We start from the raw sequence: 21,928 nt of genomic DNA, 5'->3' as shown, positions 1-21,928 counted from the left end.
ACGTTATATGGAAGCCGCTATCATGATTCCGAATGCGCCATATTGACAGACAATTTGTGCCCGAAGAAAACACACGGGAAACAACCCAGCAGCTCAAGGTGATTACACGCACTCCTCTGTTCAATGGCCTTGGCCCTCCGTATTCTCCAGCTGCGAAAGCAGGGCTGGACAATTTGAAGTGGCTCGTTATTCAAGGATATTGGTGCCATTTACGGGCCAAGGTAATCTTTCCTGATCGTACTGTTTGTGCACGCTTGTTCATGGGGCATGTCGGCATCAATGAAGACTTAAAGCAGACATATCTTTTTGTTCCTGCATCAGGATTGGTTGCATGGGAAATGCCATTTTCCAGCATTGACTTTAAGAACAGAAGGTCATTTGACATGTTGCGATTTGCACATTGCACATCCCACTCTTTATGGCAAAAAGTATGTTATATTTATGGCTATCTCAGTGCTATCATAGTGGTCATCTTTAAACTGTGGCAGACTGAAAGGATGTTTCGGGAAGTCTGTGTGATGGTCCAGATGGGGCAGTGGTTTGCCCATGTGGAATGTGCCTGTGAATCCACTTGTGCTGAACTTGTCTGGCCTAGCAACATCTCAAAGCAGCAATTTTTGGGCATTTACATTGAAAATCCTGGCACTGTGGAGGTTTGTGCATGGTTGTCATCAAGCTGACTGCCTAGAGAGCTGATATGTCAAAACATTGTGGTATTGTCAGGGAATTTCAGGCTAAAGACTTTTTGGATTGGATGTGGGGTGGAAGCAGATTAGTTCTATAGTCAATGTTTTCATCAGGATGACCTGAATGATAATGATTGGAGCAGATGCTGCCCATTTAAGGAATTTTTGCTCCATATTTAAGAAGCTGTCACAGTGTACCCCATTCTTGCCCTCAAAGAGATCTTTTCAGTATCTCCATGTTTTATGGACCAGGTATTTTGTTCCCGAAAACTACCTATTCATAATGATAACAATGGTCATTATGGTGCTTACGGGATATTCAGTGCAGAATTTTAGACAGTACAAATGCTAATGACATATTGGGATGGTCATAGATGACAGTGACATAAACTATGTTCATTGCTCATTTGAGTGGTGTTTTCAAGGAGGTGAAACTTGAGCAAAAAGAGTTAACATACATGTGTTATAATAATCTTACTTCAGCTGATGGGGGGAAAAAGTGTATTCCATTTTCTAATGTTTGTATTGTGCTATGTATTAGCTGAGGGCTGTCCTAGTGTTTCCCATCCATTCTTTATTTTAAGCCTTAGCATGCTAAGATTGCTCAATTTTTGTTTGTATTTCTTATGGAGAGATATGGCAAATTGGTAGTTAAGGCAGATCAACCACCAGAACATTTGTTCAACCAAGCAGCTTCATAAAAGGGGCAAAATGCTTGTCGCTGAGCATGCACAGGCCAATCCTTGTCCATGCCTGCATTAGTTAACAAACAACTGCAACTGCAGCTGCCCCTCAAAAATGGTCATAGATGTGTTCAAATATTCATACAAAATGTTTTTGACAATTGTAGAACAAAAAGATAGTATAATTGCTTCATAACATAATCATTTTGTGCTGCTGACTCAAAGTTTGCTTCCTCACAAGGCAAGCAGCTGGCATTTTTGTTTAAAAATCTCAGCCCACAAACTGTTTTAGGCCTCATATCATACTAGATCAGAATATGTTTGAGTAGTCCATCAAACCTGTGAAATTTAAATCTTAGTCCCTCTGCATTGTCCCATCTTTGCCTGTCCTGGTAGCTTAGTTGGTTAGAGTACTTACCTATCAATCCAACCACACACTGCAGGGTGGGTTCAAGTTGCTTTAGGTGCTCACTGTTTGCCCTTGACTGATGGGGCATCATGCTAAAGACCATGTGGTGTCAGAGGGCAGGACAGGCTTGCACCAAGCACTGAGAGGCATAACACTTTTGCCACCAAATTCTTCTGTTCTAAAATACCTGGAATTTCAATGACTAGATAGTATGGGTCAGGGGCTCCGCAACAAGCATTGGTAAGCATTAGCTCTTGTTCCAGATATCCATCCATTCATAAGGTAAGACCAAATATTTTCAAATGCAAAATGGTGTGAGCTTATGATTTGTGAACTGGCCATGCCATGCTCCTATGAATGGGTTGATTGTTACTCCATGCCCACATTGCTTCTGCTGACACCCATGCTACACAAATCAACACAATGGTCCATTGATTGATGTGTACCATCAATCAGTCAGTCATACAGTGTTGGCTGGAATGTCCTTTTGCAGTACGGCATCTTGTCCACTGGTTTCAGAGGGCGGCCTGATCGGCTGTAGAGGTCAGCTTCGACAGATCCACCTCGCCGTCCCCGCTGACCTGTGACCAGCGACGCAGGCCGACCTCGGTCGGCTGAAGAGCCTGCAGCCATGACCTTCCTGCGGGGATCGACCAACTACGTCTGGTGCACCACCAGTGTGCTCGGCAAAGGTGCCACCGGTGCTGTCTTCCAAGGAGTCAACAAGGTGAGTGACCAGAGTGCAGTTTTCCAGTGACGCGTGAACGTTTTCATATTTAGTTTGGATGCGTGAACTGGTGCCAACCACTTCATATTATGACATAGACATGCAAGCTTCATCACATCATCAGGGTATACACAGATAAAATAATTGCTTTGGTTATCATCCTTGCCAAAGGCATTTGTGACATTTGGATGACAAGGGCAATAGTTTGATTATTGTACATTCTGTACCAATATCCAGTCCAAAACATTGCAGAAAACTATATCAGTATGTTTTTTGGTAAATATTGCCAGTTGCACGGTTTTGCACATAAATGACCCAACCTATAGGCATGCACACATTTTTTAACATGGAATGAATGACCCCAATCTATAGGTATTTGCATATTTTGTTTAAACATCTCACAAATGACCCCAAACAACAGCCCTAACAACCTCTTTCATGGTTGCCTTGGAGTTGAAATCAAAACCGATGTTGCCGTATTTGGTGTCATGAATGTGGGAGGGCTAAGTTGTGGAAGGAGGCAATGCATTTTGAGCCTCTTATTGCATGCAATGTAACCATTTCGCTATATGATTTCATACCAGCAAAATGGCGAGCCGGTAGCCGTGAAGACCTTCAATCAGCTGAGCCACATGCGACCTCACGAGGTGCAGATGCGCGAGTTCGACGTGCTGAAGAAGGTCAACCACAAGAACATCGTCAAACTTCTGGCGATAGAGGAGGAGGTGCGTCAAGCCGAGGACTAGCTGCTGGAATTGTCAGTGGTCTTAGCTGACTGGTGTTTGGGATTGTCTGAGAATGCAGTGACTCATTCTCTGTGCCTCCAAGGATATTTGGCCATTTTTGTACATAGTTCACGTGTCATCTGTGCAATGATAGTATACAATCACGACTTTCACCACTGCAATGGATGGAGCTTCTTCATTAAAACCATGTCCAGTATGGCCTGTAATGACGGTATGCACCGCATTTTCAGCAAGAGGGCCGCGGGAAGGTGATCGTGATGGAGTTGTGCACTGGTGGCAGCCTGTTCAACATGCTGGACGACCCGGAGAACGCATACGGGCTGGATGAGAAGGAGTTCTTCTTGGTCCTGAGACATCTTTGTGAGTGTCACAGGACTACCATAGCGATGTTTGGCCGCGCTATTGCATATTCCAGTATGGTGGGATTGGATCATTTCAGCTGAAGGCTTGTTGCCATTGCCAAGTGGGTTGTACTGAAGGTGAAAACAATAAGCCTGCAATATTCTTGAGCTGTGTGGACCATTGTTTTCATACATTGCACTGTCATGCCTGGTCATGCCTGGTCAGTGAGAGGAACGTCGTTTTGGGCCACCGGCCCGTGTCGTGCTCCGAATTCCTGCGTGGGTCTGCCTTTATGTCAAATATCAATGTTAAACTGCACACTTGGCTATGGTTATTATATTGTCGGTTTATTCACGAGCTCAAGAAACTGCTGTTGTTATGGGCATAGCCAAACCTGGTACAAACTGTGGGCCTCTGGCCATTGCAAACTGTATAGGATGGGGTTAGGAACCGAACCCATGTTTTCTTTTTTCTGTTGAACCATATCTAGACCACAATACCTTATTACTCAGCCTCCCACGCCCGGAATAGCTCTGTGAGAAGGACTCGCCCTAGGTAGCCTAGAAGGCAAAGAACATGTAGGAAATGCTGGGATCTGTTTGAAACCTAGAAAAAATCGCGCTTGTGCGAATGTGCCGATTTAAATGCCGTGTTTTGTGGTCATTTAACTGTAAATGTGAACGGTGTAAAATATTTAACGTTATGCACTTGATCTGATGACGAATACATAGTCAAACGTGCAGTACAGACTGTATGCTTTATATAGCAAAGTCTATTTCTGCACATAGTTCGATGATGCCTGCATGGCTGTGCTTTCTGTGAAGCGGTGGTAGGAGGCATAACGTAGGGCGTGCCGGGCAGCGGACGGCATGAAGCACTTGCGCGACCTGAACCTGGTGCACCGGGACCTGAAGCCGGGCAACATCATGAAGTACATCGACGTGGACGGCTCCACCATCTACAAGCTGACCGACTTCGGCGCTGCGCGGGAGCTGGACGACGACCAGCAGTTCATGTCCCTGTACGGCACCGAGGAGTACCTGGTCAGTCGTCGCCCGACACTGCGTGCCGAGGGGCGTGTGACCAGTTCTTGTCGCTCTGCGGCACCGATGGCCTCTTGCTCCGTTCATCGCTGACGCGGCCGCCGTGGCTGAGCGATATGGACCGGACCCCAGCAGGGACTGACCTGTGCAGGCCGGACCGGGTTGGTGGGGATGTGTGAGGGGAACCTGCCGGGCGGCCGTGGCGGCTGACGGGCACGTCGCTGCCGGCAGCACCCGGACATGTACGAGCGCGCCGTGCTCAGGAAGTCGGCTGGCAAGACCTTCCGCGCCACTGTCGACCTGTGGTCGATCGGCGTCACCCTGTTCCACGTGGCCACAGGACAGCTGCCCTTCCGGCCGTACGGCGGCAGGAAGAACAAGGAGACCATGCACGTCATCACCACGAAGAAGAAGCCCGGTGAGCCGGGCGGGGTTTCGGGCGGCGGTCACTGCAGCAGGGCTGACGTTGAGGGGACGTCAACGCGGTCGCCGGACATGGAAGGGTGCGCTGTTACTTAAAATGAACAGGCCATGTTGGGGAGGCCACCATGTGGTTTCAGGTGGTCGTCGAAGCGCAGCATTTTGTTTGCTTTTCCGCGCATGCCGTGAAAGGATAAGCTCTGTTCTGCCAAACAGACGGTGTGCTGCGCCCCAGTTTACGTTTGACTTCACTAGTAACCAAAATATTCTGTTTCGCTGCACTTCAGGCATCATCTCTGGCATCCAGACCACGGAAGGCGGTGAAATCGAGTGGGGCGAGAAGCTGCCAGACACCTGTCAGCTGTCCCTGTGAGTACCGGACGGCGCTCTCTCACCAGGCTTGTGACGGTCGACGCTTAGGTCGAGGTCGCTGCCGCTCCTTGAGAGATGGCGATCTGGCGGCTATGGACGCGGTGTGGCCTCGTACAGGTCAGGCACTCGCGTAAGTGGGAGAGTCGATCATTGCTCCATTGTTGACTAGCGAATGAAACTGCTGCGGAGCTGATAGAATCTATAATAATGCGTTTCTTGGGTGTATTAACCGAGTGAATGTCTTCGAAGCATTCAACTTCTCGTGCTTTGTAGTTTTTTAAACCCAACGAAACAAATAAAGTGAAAAGTGTGAAGTCATTAAGAATTTCCACTGAACTGAGAGGCGTCAGAGTGGGTGTCCCGTCCAGTGGTAGGCTGCCCTCCTCCACTGCCAGAGCGGGGCACCTCTGACCGCCCCGCTGACACATCTCCTGCCTCCCGGCAGCGGCGCCAAGGAGCTGGTGACGCCGCTGCTGGCCGGCCTGCTGGAGGTGGATCCACACGTCATGTGGAACTTCGACCGCTTCTTCAACGAGGTGACGGCCATGACGTCCCGCCGCTGCGTGCCCGTGTTCCACGTGAACCAGCTGCAGCACCTGCGGCTGTACCTGACGACGGACGCCAGGTCGGTGGGCGGGGGAGGAGACGCCGGCTCTCGCCTGCTATGTTGACAGGTGGCTGTAGCTGCGCTCACAAATGTCTGGGTTGTGTGTTTAACATAAGACCTGTCTAGGTAGCTGTTCCTCCTTCCTTAACCTTGCAGCCATCACATGGTCATGTTATCAAGCGAGCTAGTTCGTCTGGTGGCATTCAGCTCATGGTCTGCGGTACCATAGCGCACTATCTGCAGATGTGGAGCCACCATTAAGTTAACTGCCACCCCATTCCCTTATCCGGCGGTTCCTCACAATTTTGTGCCAATCGATGAGACATGGGCTTTGAAGCTTTCTAAAGAGGAACTTCACATACCTGCCAAAGCATTCTGATAATCTTATTACCCTCTGCAGATTGTTTTGTATGCATGTATTGCCCACGATTTTGATTCGTGTATATTTGTGGACCACCTGCGGTCATGCAATAAACTTCCCAGACGGAGTGTGCGTCCGTGGGTGGAACTGACGTGCTGTTTTTTTTTTTTGCCACCACAGCTACGAAGCGCTGCAGTCGGCGGTGGCCAGCCAGACGAGCATAGCGGCCACCAGCCAGATCCTGCTGCTGGACGGCCAGCCGCTGCTGGAGGCGGTGGCTACCGACACGCCTGTGTCGGAGTACCCGGCCATCGCCGCCGACCAGCCGCTCGTGCTGTTCGACAAGGAGAACAATGACGTCACGCCGTGCCGCGTGGTGCCGCTGCGTGAGTGTTGGCGGCCGGTGGCGGCGTTGGCTCGGGGAGCGCCGCTCGGGCCTGCGATCGGGCAGGAGCCTCGCGGACGGCGGTTGGCTGGGGGAGCGCCGCTCTGGCCTGCGATCGGGCAGGAGCCTCGCGGACGGCGGTTGGCTGGGGGAGCGCCGCTCTGGCCTGCGATCGGGCAGGAGCCTCGCGGACGGCGGTTGGCTGGGGGAGCGCCGCTCGGGCCTGCGATCGGGCAGGAGCCTCGCGGACGGCGGTTGGCTGGGGGAGCGCCGCTCGGGCCTGCGATCGGGCAGGAGCCTCGCGGACGGCGGTTGGCTGGGGGAGCGCCGCTCGGGCCTGCGATCGGGCAGGAGCCTCGCGGACGGCGGTTGGCTGGGGAGCGCCGCTCGGGCCTGCGATCGGGCAGGAGCCTCGCGGACGGCGGTTGGCTGGGGGAGCGCCGCTCGGGCCTGCGATCGGGCAGGAGCCTCGCGGACGGCGGTTGGCTGGGGGAGCGCCGCTCGGGCCTGCGATCGGGCAGAGCCTCGCGGACGGCTGTTGGGGGGGAGCGCCGCTCGGGCCTGCGATCGGGCAGGAGCCTCGCGGACGGCGGTTGGCTGGGGGAGCGCCGCTCGGGCCTGCGATCGGGCAGGAGCCTCGCGGACGGCGGTTGGCTGGGGGAGCGCCGCTCGGGCCTGCGATCGGGCAGGAGCCTCGCGGACGGCGGTTGGCTGGGGGAGCGCCGCTCGGGCCTGCGATCGGGCAGGAGCCTCGCGGACGGTTGGCTGGGGGAGCGCCGCTCTGGCCGCGATCGGGCAGGAGCCTCGCGGACGGCTGTTGGCTCGGGGGAGCGCCGCTCGGGCCTGCGATCGGGCAGGAGCCTCGGACGGCGGTTGGCTGGGGGAGCGCCGCTCGGGCCTGCGATCGGGCAGGAGCCTCGCGGACGGGTTGGCTGGGGGAGCGCCGCTCGGGCCTGCGATCGGGCAGGAGCCTCGCGGACGGCGGTTGGCTGGGGGAGCGCCGCTCGGGCCTGCGATCGGGCAAGAGCCTCGCGGACGGCTGTTGGCTGGGGGAGCGCCGCTCGGGCCTGCGATCGGGCAGGAGCCTCGCGGACGGCGGTTGGCTGGGGGAGCGCCGCTCGGGCCTGCGATCGGGCAAGAGCCTCGCGGACGGCTGTTGGCTGGGGGAGCGCCGCTCGGGCCTGCGATCGGGCAGGAGCCTCGCGGACGGCGGTTGGCTGGGGGAGCGCCGCTCGGGCCTGCGATCGGGCAGGAGCCTCGCGGACGGCGGTTGGCTGGGGGGAGCGCCGCTCGGGCCTGCGATCGGGCAGGAGCCTCGCGGACGGCGGTTGGCTGGGGGAGCGCCGCTCTGGCCTGCGATCGGGCAGGAGTCTCGCGGACGGCGGTTGGCTGGGGGAGCGCCGCTCGGGCCTGCGATCGGGCAGGAGCCTCGCGGACGGCGGTTGGCTGGGGGAGCGCCGCTCGGGCCTGCGATCGGGCAGGAGCCTCGCGGACGCTGTCGTCTGGGGGCCGTGCCGGAATGTGTTTGTCGGACTGCGTGTTACTGAAGTGTCTAAAACGTAGCTGGCCTCAGGCTGCCTGTACTCGTGAGTCGAATGTTTGACATTTAGTGGTTCAGGGCACGAGAAACTTAGCGAGGATGAAAGTCTTACAAAGGATCTGGTATGCAGACACGCACACCTTAGACATGGGTTCGTGTTTGTTAAACGGGAAGTGACCGCAAATGTTGTTTTCTTTCAGCGAAATTCCCGACGATACCCCAGACACTGAGCGTGGAGAACGACGCCATCCTGGCCAAGATGGCGTGCAGCGTGGGTTACGAGTTCAAGCGGCGCGTCACCTCGTACAGCATGTCCTGCGCGCTGATGGAGCACGCCGTCAGAATGCTCACGTGAGTCCGACCTCGGCGGCCACGCCCACTGATGTCAGAGGCTCGCAGGCCGACTGGTCTCTTGCGCGCGATGCCCAAACCTAAAGCAGATATCGTTTGGGGAACCCAACTGCTCAGAATGTACAGCGTTCCGTTGCAGTCACCGGTGATGGTTGCGTTTGGCTGTACTCGCACGCGACCCTGCCGTTGGCCGGCCGCGTGCGTCCGGGGAGTGGGTGCGTCGGCCTGACCAGCGCTCGCCGTCTGGCCGCCAGCCTGGTGCTGAAGACAGAGCTGACGCGGCTGAAGGAGAGCCTGGAGGCGAGCCAGCAGCTGAGCGCCACGCTGGGCCGCCAGTGGTCGCTGCTGGCCGTGTCGCAGCGCACCAGCGCGGCGCTGCTGCGCCAGCTGGAGCCGGCCCAGCGCGCCACCGCGCAGGCGCTGGCCGAGCTGGCCGAGCCCGTCAGGAGCCTCGAGGAGATGCTCAAGACGGTGAGAGGGCGGCCGGCCGGCGGATGGTCCCCCCGCGCGGCGCTGCCGGCGGGGATGTGATGTGGGACAGGAGCGCAGGTTAACGTCGCTCTGGAGAGAGGCTCTGCACCCGTATTAGTGTTTTTTTTTCGGAGATCAGGCTCATTTTTAATGCATTTGTGGGTTTTGCCCATCTGGCCACCCCTCGGCCGTATCTGAGAGACTGCCTTACCGGTGTCTGCGCCCTCTCGGGCACATGGTGGAGCCGTTCTGGCCGGCCCGGCCGCCGGTGCGCCGCGGGCGCGTGCTGAGCGGCGCCGGCGCCGGTGTCTGTCTCGGCCAGGTGGCGGAGCGGGAGCGCAGTCTCTCGGAGACCAACATCCCGGAGCTGCACCGGCGCATCGTCAGCGAGACGTGCCTGCTGGTGGACTGGCGCGGCCGCGTGGCGCACCTGCCCGCGCTGAAGACGGCCGCCGCGCGCGCCGCCACCTACACGGCCAAGCTGCGCGACAGCTGGCAGCACCTGCTGCGCGACCGCACGGCACGCGGTCAGTCGACCCACCTCCCGAGATCGGGGCTTGAGTGGGGCTGGTCAGAGCGGAGGGGAAAAGATGAACTTGAGAAGATCAGTTGAGGGGAAATGTAGATATATGCGCACACGTAGTACGATGTCCTGCGCGCGTCCGTGTGTCACAGGTGAATTTTCCTTTGTAAAGCTAAATCCTATTTGAATAACAGGTTCAGTTTCTAATAATTAGTTAAAACCAGCAGGGAGCTGCGAATCATTCCCGGTGCCACAGGACACAACACCACACTCCGGTATTTTCCAGTGTGCGGAGGTCCTTCCCAAAGCAGTGTTCATCACCCACAATCCTAGATGTGCGAAGATGTTGGCACTCATCAACGTGAACTTAGGCTTTACCAAAAACTCACGCTGATGATCAGGAATGAGTAGTATGTGGGTTCAACTGTTTTCTGAGCTTCCATCAAACTGTGATTAAGTTGTTATTCATCCCCACTTCTTTGAATGAATATTACCAAGGTCTCAAAACGTTAAACAGCACTCAACATTCTGGTGCTGTGACCCCGGTTGCGGCGACTCTGCGGAGAAGGGCGAGGGTGGGACGGCCCGCGTGTCTGGGCGAACGTGCGGCCACTGGTGCGCCCCTTAGTGTACCACGGGGGTCAGACCGCCTGCCTGCCTCCGGGGCACAGACGGGCTGAGGACGGACTGCGGTCTGTCCAGCGCGGACGCTCTGAAAAGCCGGACTGGACAGCCGCAGTTGGGGTTCCCCGCAGAATGGCCCGAGGGGAAGATAGATCCCCGAGCTCACCGGTCGCTTACAGAGGCCGCCTTTTGTGGCGATAGCGTGCAGTCTGTGGCCCTCTGTATCGTTCAAAAGCCCTAGCGTTTTGTCCGTCTCTTCTATTGGCGGCCATTACATTTCTCATAATGTTTCATTTGGACTGCAATGTCTGACATCTTGAAGCCTTCTTCAACTCGATGAGCCGTTGCCAGCATAGCGAAATCTGCTGAGTAAGCTGTGTTGGCCAATGCGGTGCCTCGCTAACCTGACACGGCTGACAGCGCATAATCACCGTAATTGACAATGAGCCGCTGTAGCCACCATGTTGACCAAGCGTTCTGTTTCAGCTCTAACGTACAACGACGAGCAGTTCCACCACCTGGAGAAGATCAAGCTGATGGGTACGAGCAAGTCGCTGCAGGCGCTGCTGGACGGCGAGGTGATGCCCACCCGCAGCTCCATGGCTGAGCTGCTCTCCGACTGGTACAAGTGAGTGACACGCGCAGCACAGGCCCTCCCGCAGGCGCCGCCAGCTGGTCCGCCAGCCACCGCCCGGGCCGGGTCTGTTCGTGCAGCGCAGCAGCCCGCCCTCGCACCCTGCCAAGCGGGCAGGCGCAGGAGATGATGGTCGAGATAATGCGCGAGGGCCAGAGCACATGGATGCTACCAGAAAATCGAAACGCGCTGAATAATTCGGCTGCATTATTGAGATGTGGATCAATTTTCAGCTGACGAGTTCTGAATAATTGGTGGCGGGGGACTGCATCCTGTGTCGATTTTGTCATCAGTCACTGGTGTGAGGCGGCTATCCGTTCCACTTCTCCTTCGGCGACGCATGTTCTGATCAAGGGCATAAGCGCGCAGCCCATCGTGGTGTGTATGTGGTATTGATCCGGCCCAGGGTGATGTGGCGCTTACATGTGTGACGGGCATACGCCCATCGAAGTTCCGCGTGTGCGAAGCGTGCCTGACACTGCACGCGTGCTCACTACCCGGCGTAACACGGTGCAGCACATGCACAAGGCCTGTGTGTGCACCGTCACCGCGTACGCGGCCGCACGCCGGGCTCGGCGCTGCAGGCGGGCGTGTGACGGCGTGCCGGCGGCCGCAGGACGGCGCAGACCAAGTACATCAAGAAGGAGATCGCGTCGACGGACCTGGTGCAGCTGGAGGGCCGGCTGGACGAGCTGGCGGCGCGGCTGGGCGAGGTGCAGCAGCGGTACGCCGACTGCGTGAGGCCCATCAGCGGCGACGGCCCGGCCCGGCCCGCCTCCGTCCGACGCTCGGGCAACGTGCAGAAGGAGGCCGGCCGCCACCTCGTCAACCGGGTGAGGGCAGGACGGCCACCGGGCCCGTGCCGACCGAACGCCGCCGATCACGTGTTCTGGGCGGTGACGGGGTGGTGTCGGCCCTTGCGCGGTGTTTTGTGTTCGACAAAGCCGAGTGGCTTTGGCGTGCCTATTGCGTATGTGCGTGCCTACATTGATGCCATCTGTTCCCCGATTTGGCGCCTGTACAGTTATCTACTCTCCGTGTCATTCTCTTCTTTAAGCAAGGCACCCACCGTCGCTGCGTCATGGAAATGACAAATGCGGGCATCTGGCTATTGAATACCCTACTGATGTTCCAATTGACCAAGCACATTGATTGTGATACATTTAACATGGTTTTTGTCGGTAGCGCAGCGACTCTTGCTGCCACGAGATATTTGGACACCTTTGTGGGTTCCAAGTCGGCGCGCGCTTCCGTGCCTGAGACGGTCCACCTTCCGCAAACAGCTCATCCGCCTGACCGTTGTCTGCCCCCCCCCCCCTCGCAGACTCGGCGACCTGGAGGTGGCGCAGGCCGACGTCTGGCTGGCGCTGCAGGAGAACGAGACGCTGGTGGGCCAGCTGCAAAACCTGGTCGGCTGGGTGGTGCAGTCATCGCTGCCGCCGCAGGACGTCATCGGTGAGCAGTGAGACGCCCGCTCTGACCTGCTGCATCCGGCGGAGAGACGACGGCAGGGAGCCAACGCCCGGATCCCGGTGCTCTGCACGGGCTGGTCACAACCGGCAGCGCGCGCCGGGCGCCGGCAGCGCCTGGGACTGCCGCGGGACAGGGTGTGGTCTGACCAACCTCGTGTCCGCGGTGATACACCAGATCCCGCGTGTCCCAGCCTGAGCGGCGTGCACGTCGGGTCGCGTGTTATTTTTATAATGCTTCGCTGGTCCGGTGCCTTCGATGCCAAGTGTTCGTTGGAGATTTGCGAGATTCAGCGTTATCTTCACCGCCGGGGGAAGAGAGCGCTGCTGGTGCGCATCCGGTCCATTGTGTCACTCCGACTCATCTGCGGTCCGATCAGATTCATCAGCAACTCGACCTCCCGCATCGGCGATCATCCGCCACCGTGGCAACGATTTAGAGGTGTTTGCGCGTTGGACTACTCCCCACGTACCTCTCGCGCTTAGCCGTCTCGGAGTTATTGGCTGCCGTAGCGTCTAGATTTCCCAGGACTCTTACATCTGCGTGGCCGTGCGGCCGGGTCGCCGGCTTCGTTTGCAGGCAAGGGCCGGCGCCGGCTGGTGTACTGTGTTGGCCACATTCCCTAGGCTTGGACCGCCATCGATGGTCGCGGCCGTCCCGCGCGGGAACCTGACCGGAGCTGCTCTGTCAACTGCTCTTCCGCGCGGGAATCGAAACCGGAGCTGCTGTGTTCGCTGTTGTCCCGCGCGGGAACCTGACCGGAATTGCTCTGTTCGCGGCCGTCCCGCGCGGGAATCGGACCGGAGCTCTCTGGTCCGAAAGAGGATGCTCTATTTGCGGTGACGTCTTTTCCTGGGATGCTTTGGTATCTATTTTCTCACGGCGTCCTGTCCCGCATCGGAGGATATGGCGTCCATTCTTCACCATGTACCTGTGCTCTTGTGGCGGTCGCTGATCAGACGTGTTAAGAGTTTGTGAATGATTGAGCAATTACTCCGGTGCCCGTGCGATGTGATGTTTGATTGTTTTAATAAGTATGCATTTGTTATATGCATTGCACATTATACAATACCAAAGATCGCAAAGAGTTCGATGTGTGTGCATTTCCAAAGTAGATATTATCGAACCAGACAATAATGCAGCACCAAGCGTGGAGCATCCGTTGGACGGCTGAACCAGGGTGCTGGGCGGCGCAATGAATCACGTCCACTAAACACCGACATCACCTGGTGAAACTGCACCACAAACGCAACGACCCTCTCAACCCTGTATATCACACCAGCCAGTCGTCTGTTCGCCAGATCGAACTCATAACGAGACTAACAGACCACTGCCAGCCTGCCTAACCTCACAAACCGGCTTCCTCAAACCGTTCGTGATTCACACGCCCGTAGTCACTCAAAGGCTGGAGTAATAATCATGCTGGACCCAAACCAATTGCACATTCAACCTGTGGCATGCAGCTAAATGGTTCTTCGAGCACACCGCACCGGCGGCGATGGCAGCACTATCACTGGGAGTGGTCGCGTACAGCACCACACAGCACAGTCGCCCATGGTGCAACGGCGCCGTGGCCGCGGGCTGCCCGCCGCTGCCGTAGCGGTGACTGCCGTCCACCACCGGTGCCGTGCCGGCGCACCCTCCCTACGCACGTACCCTCGGTCCGTTATAGACCGCCCGGTCGCTGGTCGCGCTCCCTGAGCAGCTCGAACGCACGACTGCAGATGTCCTCGAGGTGCGCCATGGCGCCGACGCCCGTCTCGCCGCAGATGAGCGTCTTCTCGACAGGCGGCGCCACCGTGTAGCCCCAGCCGGCGAGCGTGGCCAGCTGCGGCGCCGTGGCCGGGTGCAGCCACATCTCGGTATTCATGGCCGGGCAGACGAGCGCCGGCCGGCGGCCGAGGGGCCAGGCGCGCGCCACGCAGGCCACCAGGCCGTCGGCCAATCCGTGCGCCAGCTTGGCCAGCGTGTTGGCACTGAGCGGCGCCACCAGCAGCAGGTCGGCCCACTCACGCAGCGCAATGTGCAGCACAGGGTCGCCGCGCGCACGCCAGGCGGCCCACTCGTCGGCGTCACTCAGGTGCGCCACGCCGTTCGGCAGCTCGGACGGAGAGAAGAAGTGGCGCGCGTGCTCGGTGCTGACCACACGCAGGTGCACGGCCCGTCCGCCGTCGGCTGGGCCGGCCTGCAGGCGCCGCGCCAGCTCCGGCACCTTGAGCGAGGCCACGCTGCCCGTGCAGCAGAGCAACACATGCCAGTCTCCGGCGGCAGATTCCGACTCGGCGCCGGCCATTGCCCCACCCAACAGACCAGGTGGGGTTACCACAGCTCCGACCAGACAGCTGAAGCACGCCTAGAAATGAAAAACACAACTACTCTTTGCTGCCATCACTTTTGTTCTGCAGATCCGCGAAGCCCAGTTTCTGCCAGCTCTCGCGGGCCATCAGATCATGGTCCATGCGGCAGCCCAGGTAGTCCTTGGCCTCCACACGGCAGCGTGTGTTGTCATTGTCGTTTCGGCCCAGACAGACCATATACTTCAGCATGAACCTCTTACATTCACCCTCATGGTCTAAGGGAAAGCTGCCTTTGTCTGGTGGTGCCACCTGAAACTTGCTTTGAAAGTTCATAGATCCCATGCTGAAACAGCCATGAAATTCTTGTCAGAATGCTCAGCATGGCTTAGCTCAGCCATTCTGTTGTTTGATGCAAACTGGGAAACTCGTAACTACTGTGCCCTGTTAAACCAAATCATCCAGCGTAATCTTGGCTTGAAACAACTAACTTGCCATTTTTTTCAAAATAAAAATCTGCCAGACCAAAATTAAAGTAAATGACTCACCAAAATAATTTGTGTGCACAACATAACAAATTAACATGACTGGACAGAATCAAGGAACAACCAACAAATATCTGAGACTCAAATGAAGATTTGGCAGCAAGATTGCTACCACAAATGCAGCTCAAACATTTATACCGTATTTGTGGGGAGGCATGTGACGATTCTATCACGACATGCTTATTTATCTTCTATCTTTTCTCAATTAAATATCTTTTATCTTACACTCAATCCTTTAGCTTATCTTTTGTCCTAGGCCATTTTGTGCACCCAAAGTGACAAGCTTATGTCAAGAAAAATGGGCTGACCTTAAGTATGGCATACAGTGTCCCGCTAGTGTACTACCATGGTTCACACAATAGAGAAGTTCCATAATTTTTTGCATGCTTTTACAAGCCACAACACATGCAAAAGTTTACACGCATAAACAACGGAGCAAGCAGGGGAACACGGCCCGCAAGACACAAATGATTACTAGACAGGGTCGAAACCTAAAATCGCATTTCTAGTACCTTGACGCCGCCTTGCGCAACCCCCACCTCAGTCTATTCACGAGACTGATCCCACTGATACCAACCGCCGCCGTTATTAGGTGCCGCAGTCAGCTGTTGCGTGTTTATTTTAAGGTGTGATTTTTTTATTTATCACGGAAGTGGTGTCATAAAGCATAAAACAAAAAACTTTGAAAAAAAACTTTAAAAAGCGGTTTAGAAACACTAGTGAATCAACTGTCGAGCTAACACTATTAAGTGAAGCTTTACTAAGCCCTTTACTGCGAGAAACACTTATATTTTCTTACGCTTATATCTACTGATTGAGTTTTGGTTAGATTTAAAATACATATTTTTGGCTTGTATCTTTGATTTTTTGCTCACTTTAAACTTCTGATTGCTGTTAAAAATGTGGACAAAAACTAGCGCTGATGGCACCCAAGTACCAACAGCAGCTGACCGCTAATTTTATCTCATTTGTACCTGAGATTAATCTTAGACGAAAGTGGAGGGTGGTGAGGGGCGATTGGGCTGGCAAGTAATATCCGGGCGTTTGTGGATGCTGATGATAGTAGAGAGTAGCATTAGTTGCTAGGTATGCCCTGAAATGAAGACAATAATGTTACTTATGTTCCGACGTTAATACTTTTTTGCTGCCTTTTCCCTGTAGAATTCGCCGGTGTTTTGCCCCTTCGTTGCTGCGCCATTACTGTATCAAAGGGTCTGTTCAGGAGAAAGTCTGGTGGTTCACAATTGTGTCTGTTGTAAATGAATTTGGGCCTACAAAATTGTTGTTGGTGATCTTGTAGATGGGCTACTAAACATATTAAATTTTGTCATCATGCAACCAGGAGTGCCATCTATCCTAGCATGTGTTGGCAGCAGGCCAATGATGTTCTGTGCTGCATGATGTTATGTAGAATCTCTATAGGATGCATGTGGTATGACAAGTTTTCTGTTCAGGTTTTTGTAAATTTTGTGACAATGACTATACATATGGGACACTAGCAGTTGTGTTCACACACAGTATGTGTTCCTAAGAATGGTAATTGCTAATCATGTTGTTTTAATATAGTACACATTTTCTTTACCTCATATTGATCCTGGGCTTGCAAATTGACCCAATTATGAATTGACTTGTTCATTGTGGATGTCTCTCTGGTACTGTTGATGAAGTGACCATAAAGAGATGTGCACCCAGCAAAGTTCCTGTGTAGCATCACTTAAAACCTGTCTTCTGGGTTCAGGTGAATGTTAAAAGATATAAGAAGGTATAGAGTATGATATTATGAGTAACATTGACGGCATAAGCTCATTATTATTAAGCTCACTGTAAACACATCCTGAGTGCTGCAGGCCAGTTTGCACAGAGAAGGAGGCTCAAATGAATATAATATCTCAGACTTGTCCACAGTCCAAACATGTCTCCATGCCCTTTAACCAGGCCCAAAGGCCTGGGTCATAGGGCCCAGCTTTTCCTCCTTCCTCTATGGCCAATATTTCTGATGTGAGCACACAGCTCCTTTGATTGCTTGATAGGTGTTTGCTGAGCTTTGGATCCCCTCCCATTACAGGGAAGGAAGGGAAAGTTCAGCATATAGGACCATTGGAATGGGCAGTTAATGTTCTGCTAGTTACATCATGTTGATTGTTGATATACTATTGTTGATCATTGATATACTATTAATTATGTGTATATAATGCAATTAGCCCACAAATTATGGTTGATATTTAACTGGCACCATGGGCCTCCCATAATTTGTTGTATTAATGATTCATTTCAGCCTGTAAGCTTTACACACAAGATCTAGCATAAAGAGATGAAGTAATGGTATCCTGTTTCACATCACATCTGTATGTAACATTATCACCTATTCACAGATCATCCCTAAGAAGACCTATTTTTTTTCAGGAAAATGGCAGATGAAGGGTCTGACTCTGGTGTGGGAGGAGTGCAAAAGAATTTAAACAATGTGATTGAATCTTCAGACAATGAATCTGAAGAATCTGGCAGTGATGGTATGTCACATCATGCTGAAAATATTTTGAAAGGCTAATGAGGACTATATTCTTATTTTACAACACTTATGTAATGGTGGATAAATGAAGACACTTAGAGTGTTACAACCACATGTTCTGCTCAGCAGTAGCTTGTGATTTCAGTGAGCACAGGATTCTTTTTTTTTGGGTGGAAAATAGGGCACTTGCTCAACCAGAATATGGTTTATAGTCATACCACATTTCACTGTTGCCATTTCATTTGTTTCATGTGTGTGTGCACATTGACACCCATGCACCATATATGACTGTTGGTATCAGTTGTAATCACCATCATCAACAGTCATGTGCCAGAGGTGAAATGGTCTGTGACTTGTGACTTTATGTGAGCAGTAAACCCACATGTGTCCACTCTGCAGCCTCAGAGAGTGATGACGGCGGGGAAGAGAGCGGCAATGAGAGCTCGGGCAGCGGTAGCGACGCCGGCTCGGACAGCTCGTCGGGCAGCGCTGGCACCGCCGATGTCTGCCCCATCTGCCTCTCGCGCTTCAGGGGGCAGGAAGTTGGCAACCCAGAGTCTTGCGACCACAACTTCTGTCTGGATCACATCCTGGAGTGGGCCAAGGCATGGCGAAAAATTTGTCCTCCAGCATAACATTTTTGGATGTGTTTTGACAGCTTAGCTCATTAGTCAGTTTACTAGTTAAAATAAGATATTGAATTTTACAAGTGTGGCGAAAATTGTCCGCATTTACTGAACATTAGTGCATGCATGATGTGTCCATGTATGAGCATGATACACACCATTTTGGAGGGAGCATGAGCACCCCCACCTATCCATATTTATGACTTGCAATAATATGTGTGGAACTGATTGTTGGTTAGATATATCTGTAAGTGACAAAAATAAGAACACCGAGATCGGTATCAGTTACGGCAAGAATCTCGTCGGGCGTTCGCGATCACACGTGTGACATGGATGGCGTGGTTATCTTTCAGAACGTGAACACGTGCCCAGTGGACCGGCAGCCGTTCTCGCTGGTGCTGGTCCGCAAGACGCCGGGCGGCAAGATCGTGCGCCAGGTGACCGTCGACAAGCGGGACATGCTGGAGGAGGCACAGGAGGACGATCCTGTCTATTGCGAGGTACTCGCCGGACGTCTCAAATAAGACGGCTCTGCTCTGCAGCAAACTCGTTACATACTATGGCGGGTCAGTACACGGCGGAGGGATGTCACTGATACCACAGAGGCGCCACGTGACCGGCGGCGCCTCTACCGTGACGTCGCAGTCACCCCCGGCCGTCGGACTGACCGTCGGCCCGCGTCAGGTGTGCGGCCGCTGCGATCGGGAGGACCGGCTGCTGCTGTGCGACGGCTGCGACGCCGGCTACCACCTGGACTGTCTGGAGCCGCCGCTGGACGCCGTGCCGGTCGACGAGTGGTTCTGCCCCGAGTGCGCCCCGCTCCGGGCCGACCCGCGCCTGCTGGCCGCAGAGGTCAGTGGCTGCTGGCCTGCGGTCCGGCCAGACGCGGTCCCTGCCGCGACCTGGCACGGTCCCGGTCCCGACTCGGTACAGTCCCGGTCCCGGCCAGGCATGGTCCTGTCCCGATGTAGCACGGTGCCGGCCCGACAATTGTCTGGTCCTGACCCGGCCTGGCACTGATTTGGGATGTTCAGGACTTTAGGCAGCAGGAGAACGCACCACCCGAGCAAGTGTGCTAATTGTCATATCCCTGTCCATGGGCGGGGACTGTAGCCCGAGAGGTCAGGATGTCCGGTAGTTCTGCTAGTGCGGTGCGACCCATGAAGAGCTGCAGGCCTACTACATGTGTTAGCATGCCAATGTATCTGCAGGTGGGTGTGACCCAGGAGGAGGTGCTGGACCTACTGGATGACCCGGACTATGACTCTGAGCTCCCTCTGCTGCGGGCCGGCCCCCGCCTGCTCCGCTCGGTCCGGCCGGTGGCTCGCACCAGGCTCAGCGAGCGGATCGCCTCCCGCCTGCCGCGCAGCCGAGGCGCCACCGCCACCACCACTGCCTCTGCCGTACGTAGGGCGCGCTGCGGTCGGGGCCACCTCTGTACCACTGTTCTGCTCTACAGGCTTAGACTTCTTTGTGCCACTAGTACAGCGTGCTTTGCTATTTTGTACGATGTATTCTGCTTGCATGAGCTTGTGTTATATGTTGACATCATGAAGTGTTGTCTGTGTGACGCGTGCTTTACCACGGGACGACGGATGGATTTTCATCAAGGGTGGTGTTCACCTAGTGTCTCCGGCCGTGCGGTGGTGGTGAGAGCGCGGCGGGTGTAAGGGCGGTCCGGCTGACCTGGCGTGCCATCTTAGGGGAGCGGTCTGCCGTCCACCTCCAGCGGCCGGGGCCGCGGCCGGAGCGGCTCCACGGCACCCCGGGCCGCCGCCACCAAGCGGAAGAGGAAGACGAAGAAAAAGGTTTCACGCTCTAAGTCCACCCGCGGTCGGGGCAAGACCAAAACGCGCCGCAAGAAAAAGAAAGCTGGTCGGAAAAAGACAAAAGCGGTGAGAGAAATCATAGGGCTGCAGAAGCACGCTGCTTGCAGCTTAACGGAATGAATTGGTACCAGAGTGAGGGGAGGAAGGGGGCATAAAGCAATTGTCTTTCTGCTGGTAACAGCAACACAATTTGGCGACACGTTACTGTAAGCTGCTTTACCATAGTTATGTGGGCATCGCTATTTGACATGTAACATGCGAACCGGGGACGTGTTGCCATACCTCGACTTCCCGTTTCCCCTTTCTCTATCGAGATGAGACCGGTCCACCCCGTGAACCACCAGCACCCCTGGCGAACGTGACGCCGGTCGCGCGTGGCCTGCTGTCGGCCGCACCGTGCCACTAACCGGTGCGCTGGTCTCTGCGTCGACAGAGGCGCGCCCCGGCCGAGCCCGACCCGTACGAGCGCACGCGTGAGAGCCTGCGCCGCCTGCTGGCCATCCGGCGCATGAAGCCCGGCCAGGTGCGTGACGACCGTCTATACCTCAACTGCTCGAAATGTCATGCGGTGGAAGCGTTTCGATTTTTGTGTTGTTGGTGCCTGGACGTGTCGAATTTTTGCCGTGCTAGATCCCGCTTGACTTTAACACAGTCACGTGGGTTCAGCCACCCAAGTAGCACAATCGCTGGCTACAGGTTGGCTGTGTTGGTGCCTTGTGTGACGACGTTTGTGGTCGTGCGGGCAGATGGCGCCACCTGTGATGCGCGCCGGTCGAGCGGAGCGGGGCGGTCCGGGCGCCGGCGCCGGCGGCCCGCGGTACGGGGACGGCCTACCCACTCTGCACCTGTTCGGACGGCGTGACGACCTGCTCCACCTGAGCGGCGCCAGCGACTCTGACGAGCGGGGCTCGACAACGGCGGCGGCGCGGCGGCGGCCGCTCTCGCGCGCCGAAATCGTGGCGCGGCTGAAGCGTCGGGCGCGGCCGACAGTGCCGCCCTGCCCGCCGCCAGCCGCCCGTCCGGTCGGCGGCGACGTGCTGCACTCGATCCTGGCGTCTCAGTCGCTGCTGCACGCGCGCGGCGCTGACGTGGCCATCGAACGGGACGGCCGGCTGCTGGTGCGGTCCGCCCCCGGCCGGCCGCAGGGCGGCGCGACCGCCACGTCCGCGCCGCCGCCGCAGCCGCCGCCCGTCACCGGCTGGACGGCCGGCGGCGGCCTGGCGGGCGGCGACCCGACCTCCGGCGCCGCGGTCCCGGCCGGCGGTGGCAACGGGTCACCTTCCGCCCGTTCGCCGGCCGCGAGCGAGAGTGATCCGCGCGGCGCCGAGGCCTACGCCAGCTACCTCCGGCACTCTTCGAGCGGCAGCGGCAGCGGCTCGCCGGCGGACGGCGCCGGCCCTGCCGCGCCCGTGATCAGCCAGCCGTGCGGAGCCGACGCGCGGCTTCGGCCGGGCGCCCAGAAGGCGGCCAAGGAGGACGAGACGGACCTTTACAGCGACATTGAGCTGCCGGGGGTGGCCCCGCCGGCCGACTCGGACGAGTGCGACAGCGCCGGCGAGTGGCCGGCGGCCGGACCGGCGGCATTGCCCGGCCGACCCCCAGCGCCGGCCGCGCGCTCGGCCGCCAGCGACGCCTCGTCGGACGCGTCCCTGGAGATCGACGACCGGCCGGCGGCGTCGCCGCCCGAGCCGCGGCCCGGCAGCGGGCCGACACTGCCGGCGGCGCCGCCCA

General features: G+C 56.0%; 3 protein-coding genes across 3 annotated transcripts; 2 read left to right on the top strand and 1 right to left on the bottom strand.

Moving 5' to 3' along the window:
* The first annotated feature begins 97 nt into the window (after window positions 1-97).
* LOC119107929 (inhibitor of nuclear factor kappa-B kinase subunit epsilon) lies at window positions 98-13,020 on the top strand. The gene is made up of 17 exons (XM_037231521.1): window positions 98-221; window positions 2,298-2,505; window positions 3,090-3,230; window positions 3,482-3,611; window positions 4,455-4,636; window positions 4,868-5,054; window positions 5,344-5,425; window positions 5,874-6,053; window positions 6,577-6,782; window positions 8,522-8,672; window positions 8,927-8,972; window positions 9,048-9,143; window positions 9,466-9,670; window positions 10,777-10,918; window positions 11,541-11,757; window positions 12,298-12,379; window positions 12,974-13,020. The coding sequence occupies exons 2-17, from the start codon at window positions 2,410-2,412 to the stop codon at window positions 13,018-13,020; spliced, it is 2,190 nt and encodes a 729-aa protein (XP_037087416.1). The 5' UTR covers window positions 98-221; window positions 2,298-2,409.
* A 511-nt stretch (window positions 13,021-13,531) lies between these two features.
* LOC119107772 (phosphopantothenoylcysteine decarboxylase) lies at window positions 13,532-15,786 on the bottom strand. The gene is made up of 2 exons (XM_037231321.1): window positions 15,746-15,786; window positions 13,532-14,747 (listed from the first exon to the last, which is right to left on the bottom strand). The coding sequence occupies exon 2, from the start codon at window positions 14,685-14,687 to the stop codon at window positions 14,061-14,063; it is 627 nt and encodes a 208-aa protein (XP_037087216.1). The 5' UTR covers window positions 14,688-14,747; window positions 15,746-15,786; the 3' UTR covers window positions 13,532-14,060.
* A 458-nt stretch (window positions 15,787-16,244) lies between these two features.
* On the top strand, window positions 16,245-21,509 carry LOC119107928 (PHD and RING finger domain-containing protein 1-like). Its single transcript, XM_037231520.1, has 10 exons — window positions 16,245-16,319; window positions 17,637-17,743; window positions 18,142-18,347; window positions 18,722-18,868; window positions 19,053-19,220; window positions 19,580-19,771; window positions 20,072-20,263; window positions 20,631-20,720; window positions 20,944-21,186; window positions 21,501-21,509. The coding sequence occupies exons 2-10, from the start codon at window positions 17,641-17,643 to the stop codon at window positions 21,507-21,509; spliced, it is 1,350 nt and encodes a 449-aa protein (XP_037087415.1). The 5' UTR covers window positions 16,245-16,319; window positions 17,637-17,640.
* Window positions 21,510-21,928: the final 419 nt, after the last annotated feature.

The sequence above is a fragment of the Pollicipes pollicipes genome, unplaced genomic scaffold (assembly GCF_011947565.3).
Source record: "Pollicipes pollicipes isolate AB1234 unplaced genomic scaffold, Ppol_2.1 Scaffold_6686;HRSCAF=7923_pilon_pilon_pilon, whole genome shotgun sequence".
NCBI classification, from domain to species: domain Eukaryota; kingdom Metazoa; phylum Arthropoda; class Thecostraca; order Pollicipedomorpha; family Pollicipedidae; genus Pollicipes; species Pollicipes pollicipes.
This window is presented reverse-complemented; position numbering and strand designations above follow the sequence as displayed.

Excerpts from the sequence above, each read along its gene's own strand:
- LOC119107929 (XM_037231521.1), top strand. The coding sequence starts at position 2,410 with ATGACCTTCCTGCGGGGATCGACCAACTACGTCTGGTGCACCACCAGT. Across the intron at positions 9,144-9,465 it reads TCGAGGAGATGCTCAAGACG|GTGGCGGAGCGGGAGCGCAG; the intron begins GTGAGAGGGCGG and ends TGTCTCGGCCAG. Across the intron at positions 12,380-12,973 it reads GCCGCCGCAGGACGTCATCG|GCAAGGGCCGGCGCCGGCTG; the intron begins GTGAGCAGTGAG and ends CTTCGTTTGCAG.
- LOC119107928 (XM_037231520.1), top strand. The coding sequence starts at position 17,641 with ATGGCAGATGAAGGGTCTGACTCTGGTGTGGGAGGAGTGCAAAAGAAT. Across the intron at positions 17,744-18,141 it reads TGAAGAATCTGGCAGTGATG|CCTCAGAGAGTGATGACGGC; the intron begins GTATGTCACATC and ends TCCACTCTGCAG. Across the intron at positions 18,348-18,721 it reads ACATCCTGGAGTGGGCCAAG|AACGTGAACACGTGCCCAGT; the intron begins GCATGGCGAAAA and ends GTTATCTTTCAG.
- LOC119107772 (XM_037231321.1), bottom strand. The coding sequence starts at position 14,687 with ATGGCCGGCGCCGAGTCGGAATCTGCCGCCGGAGACTGGCATGTGTTG.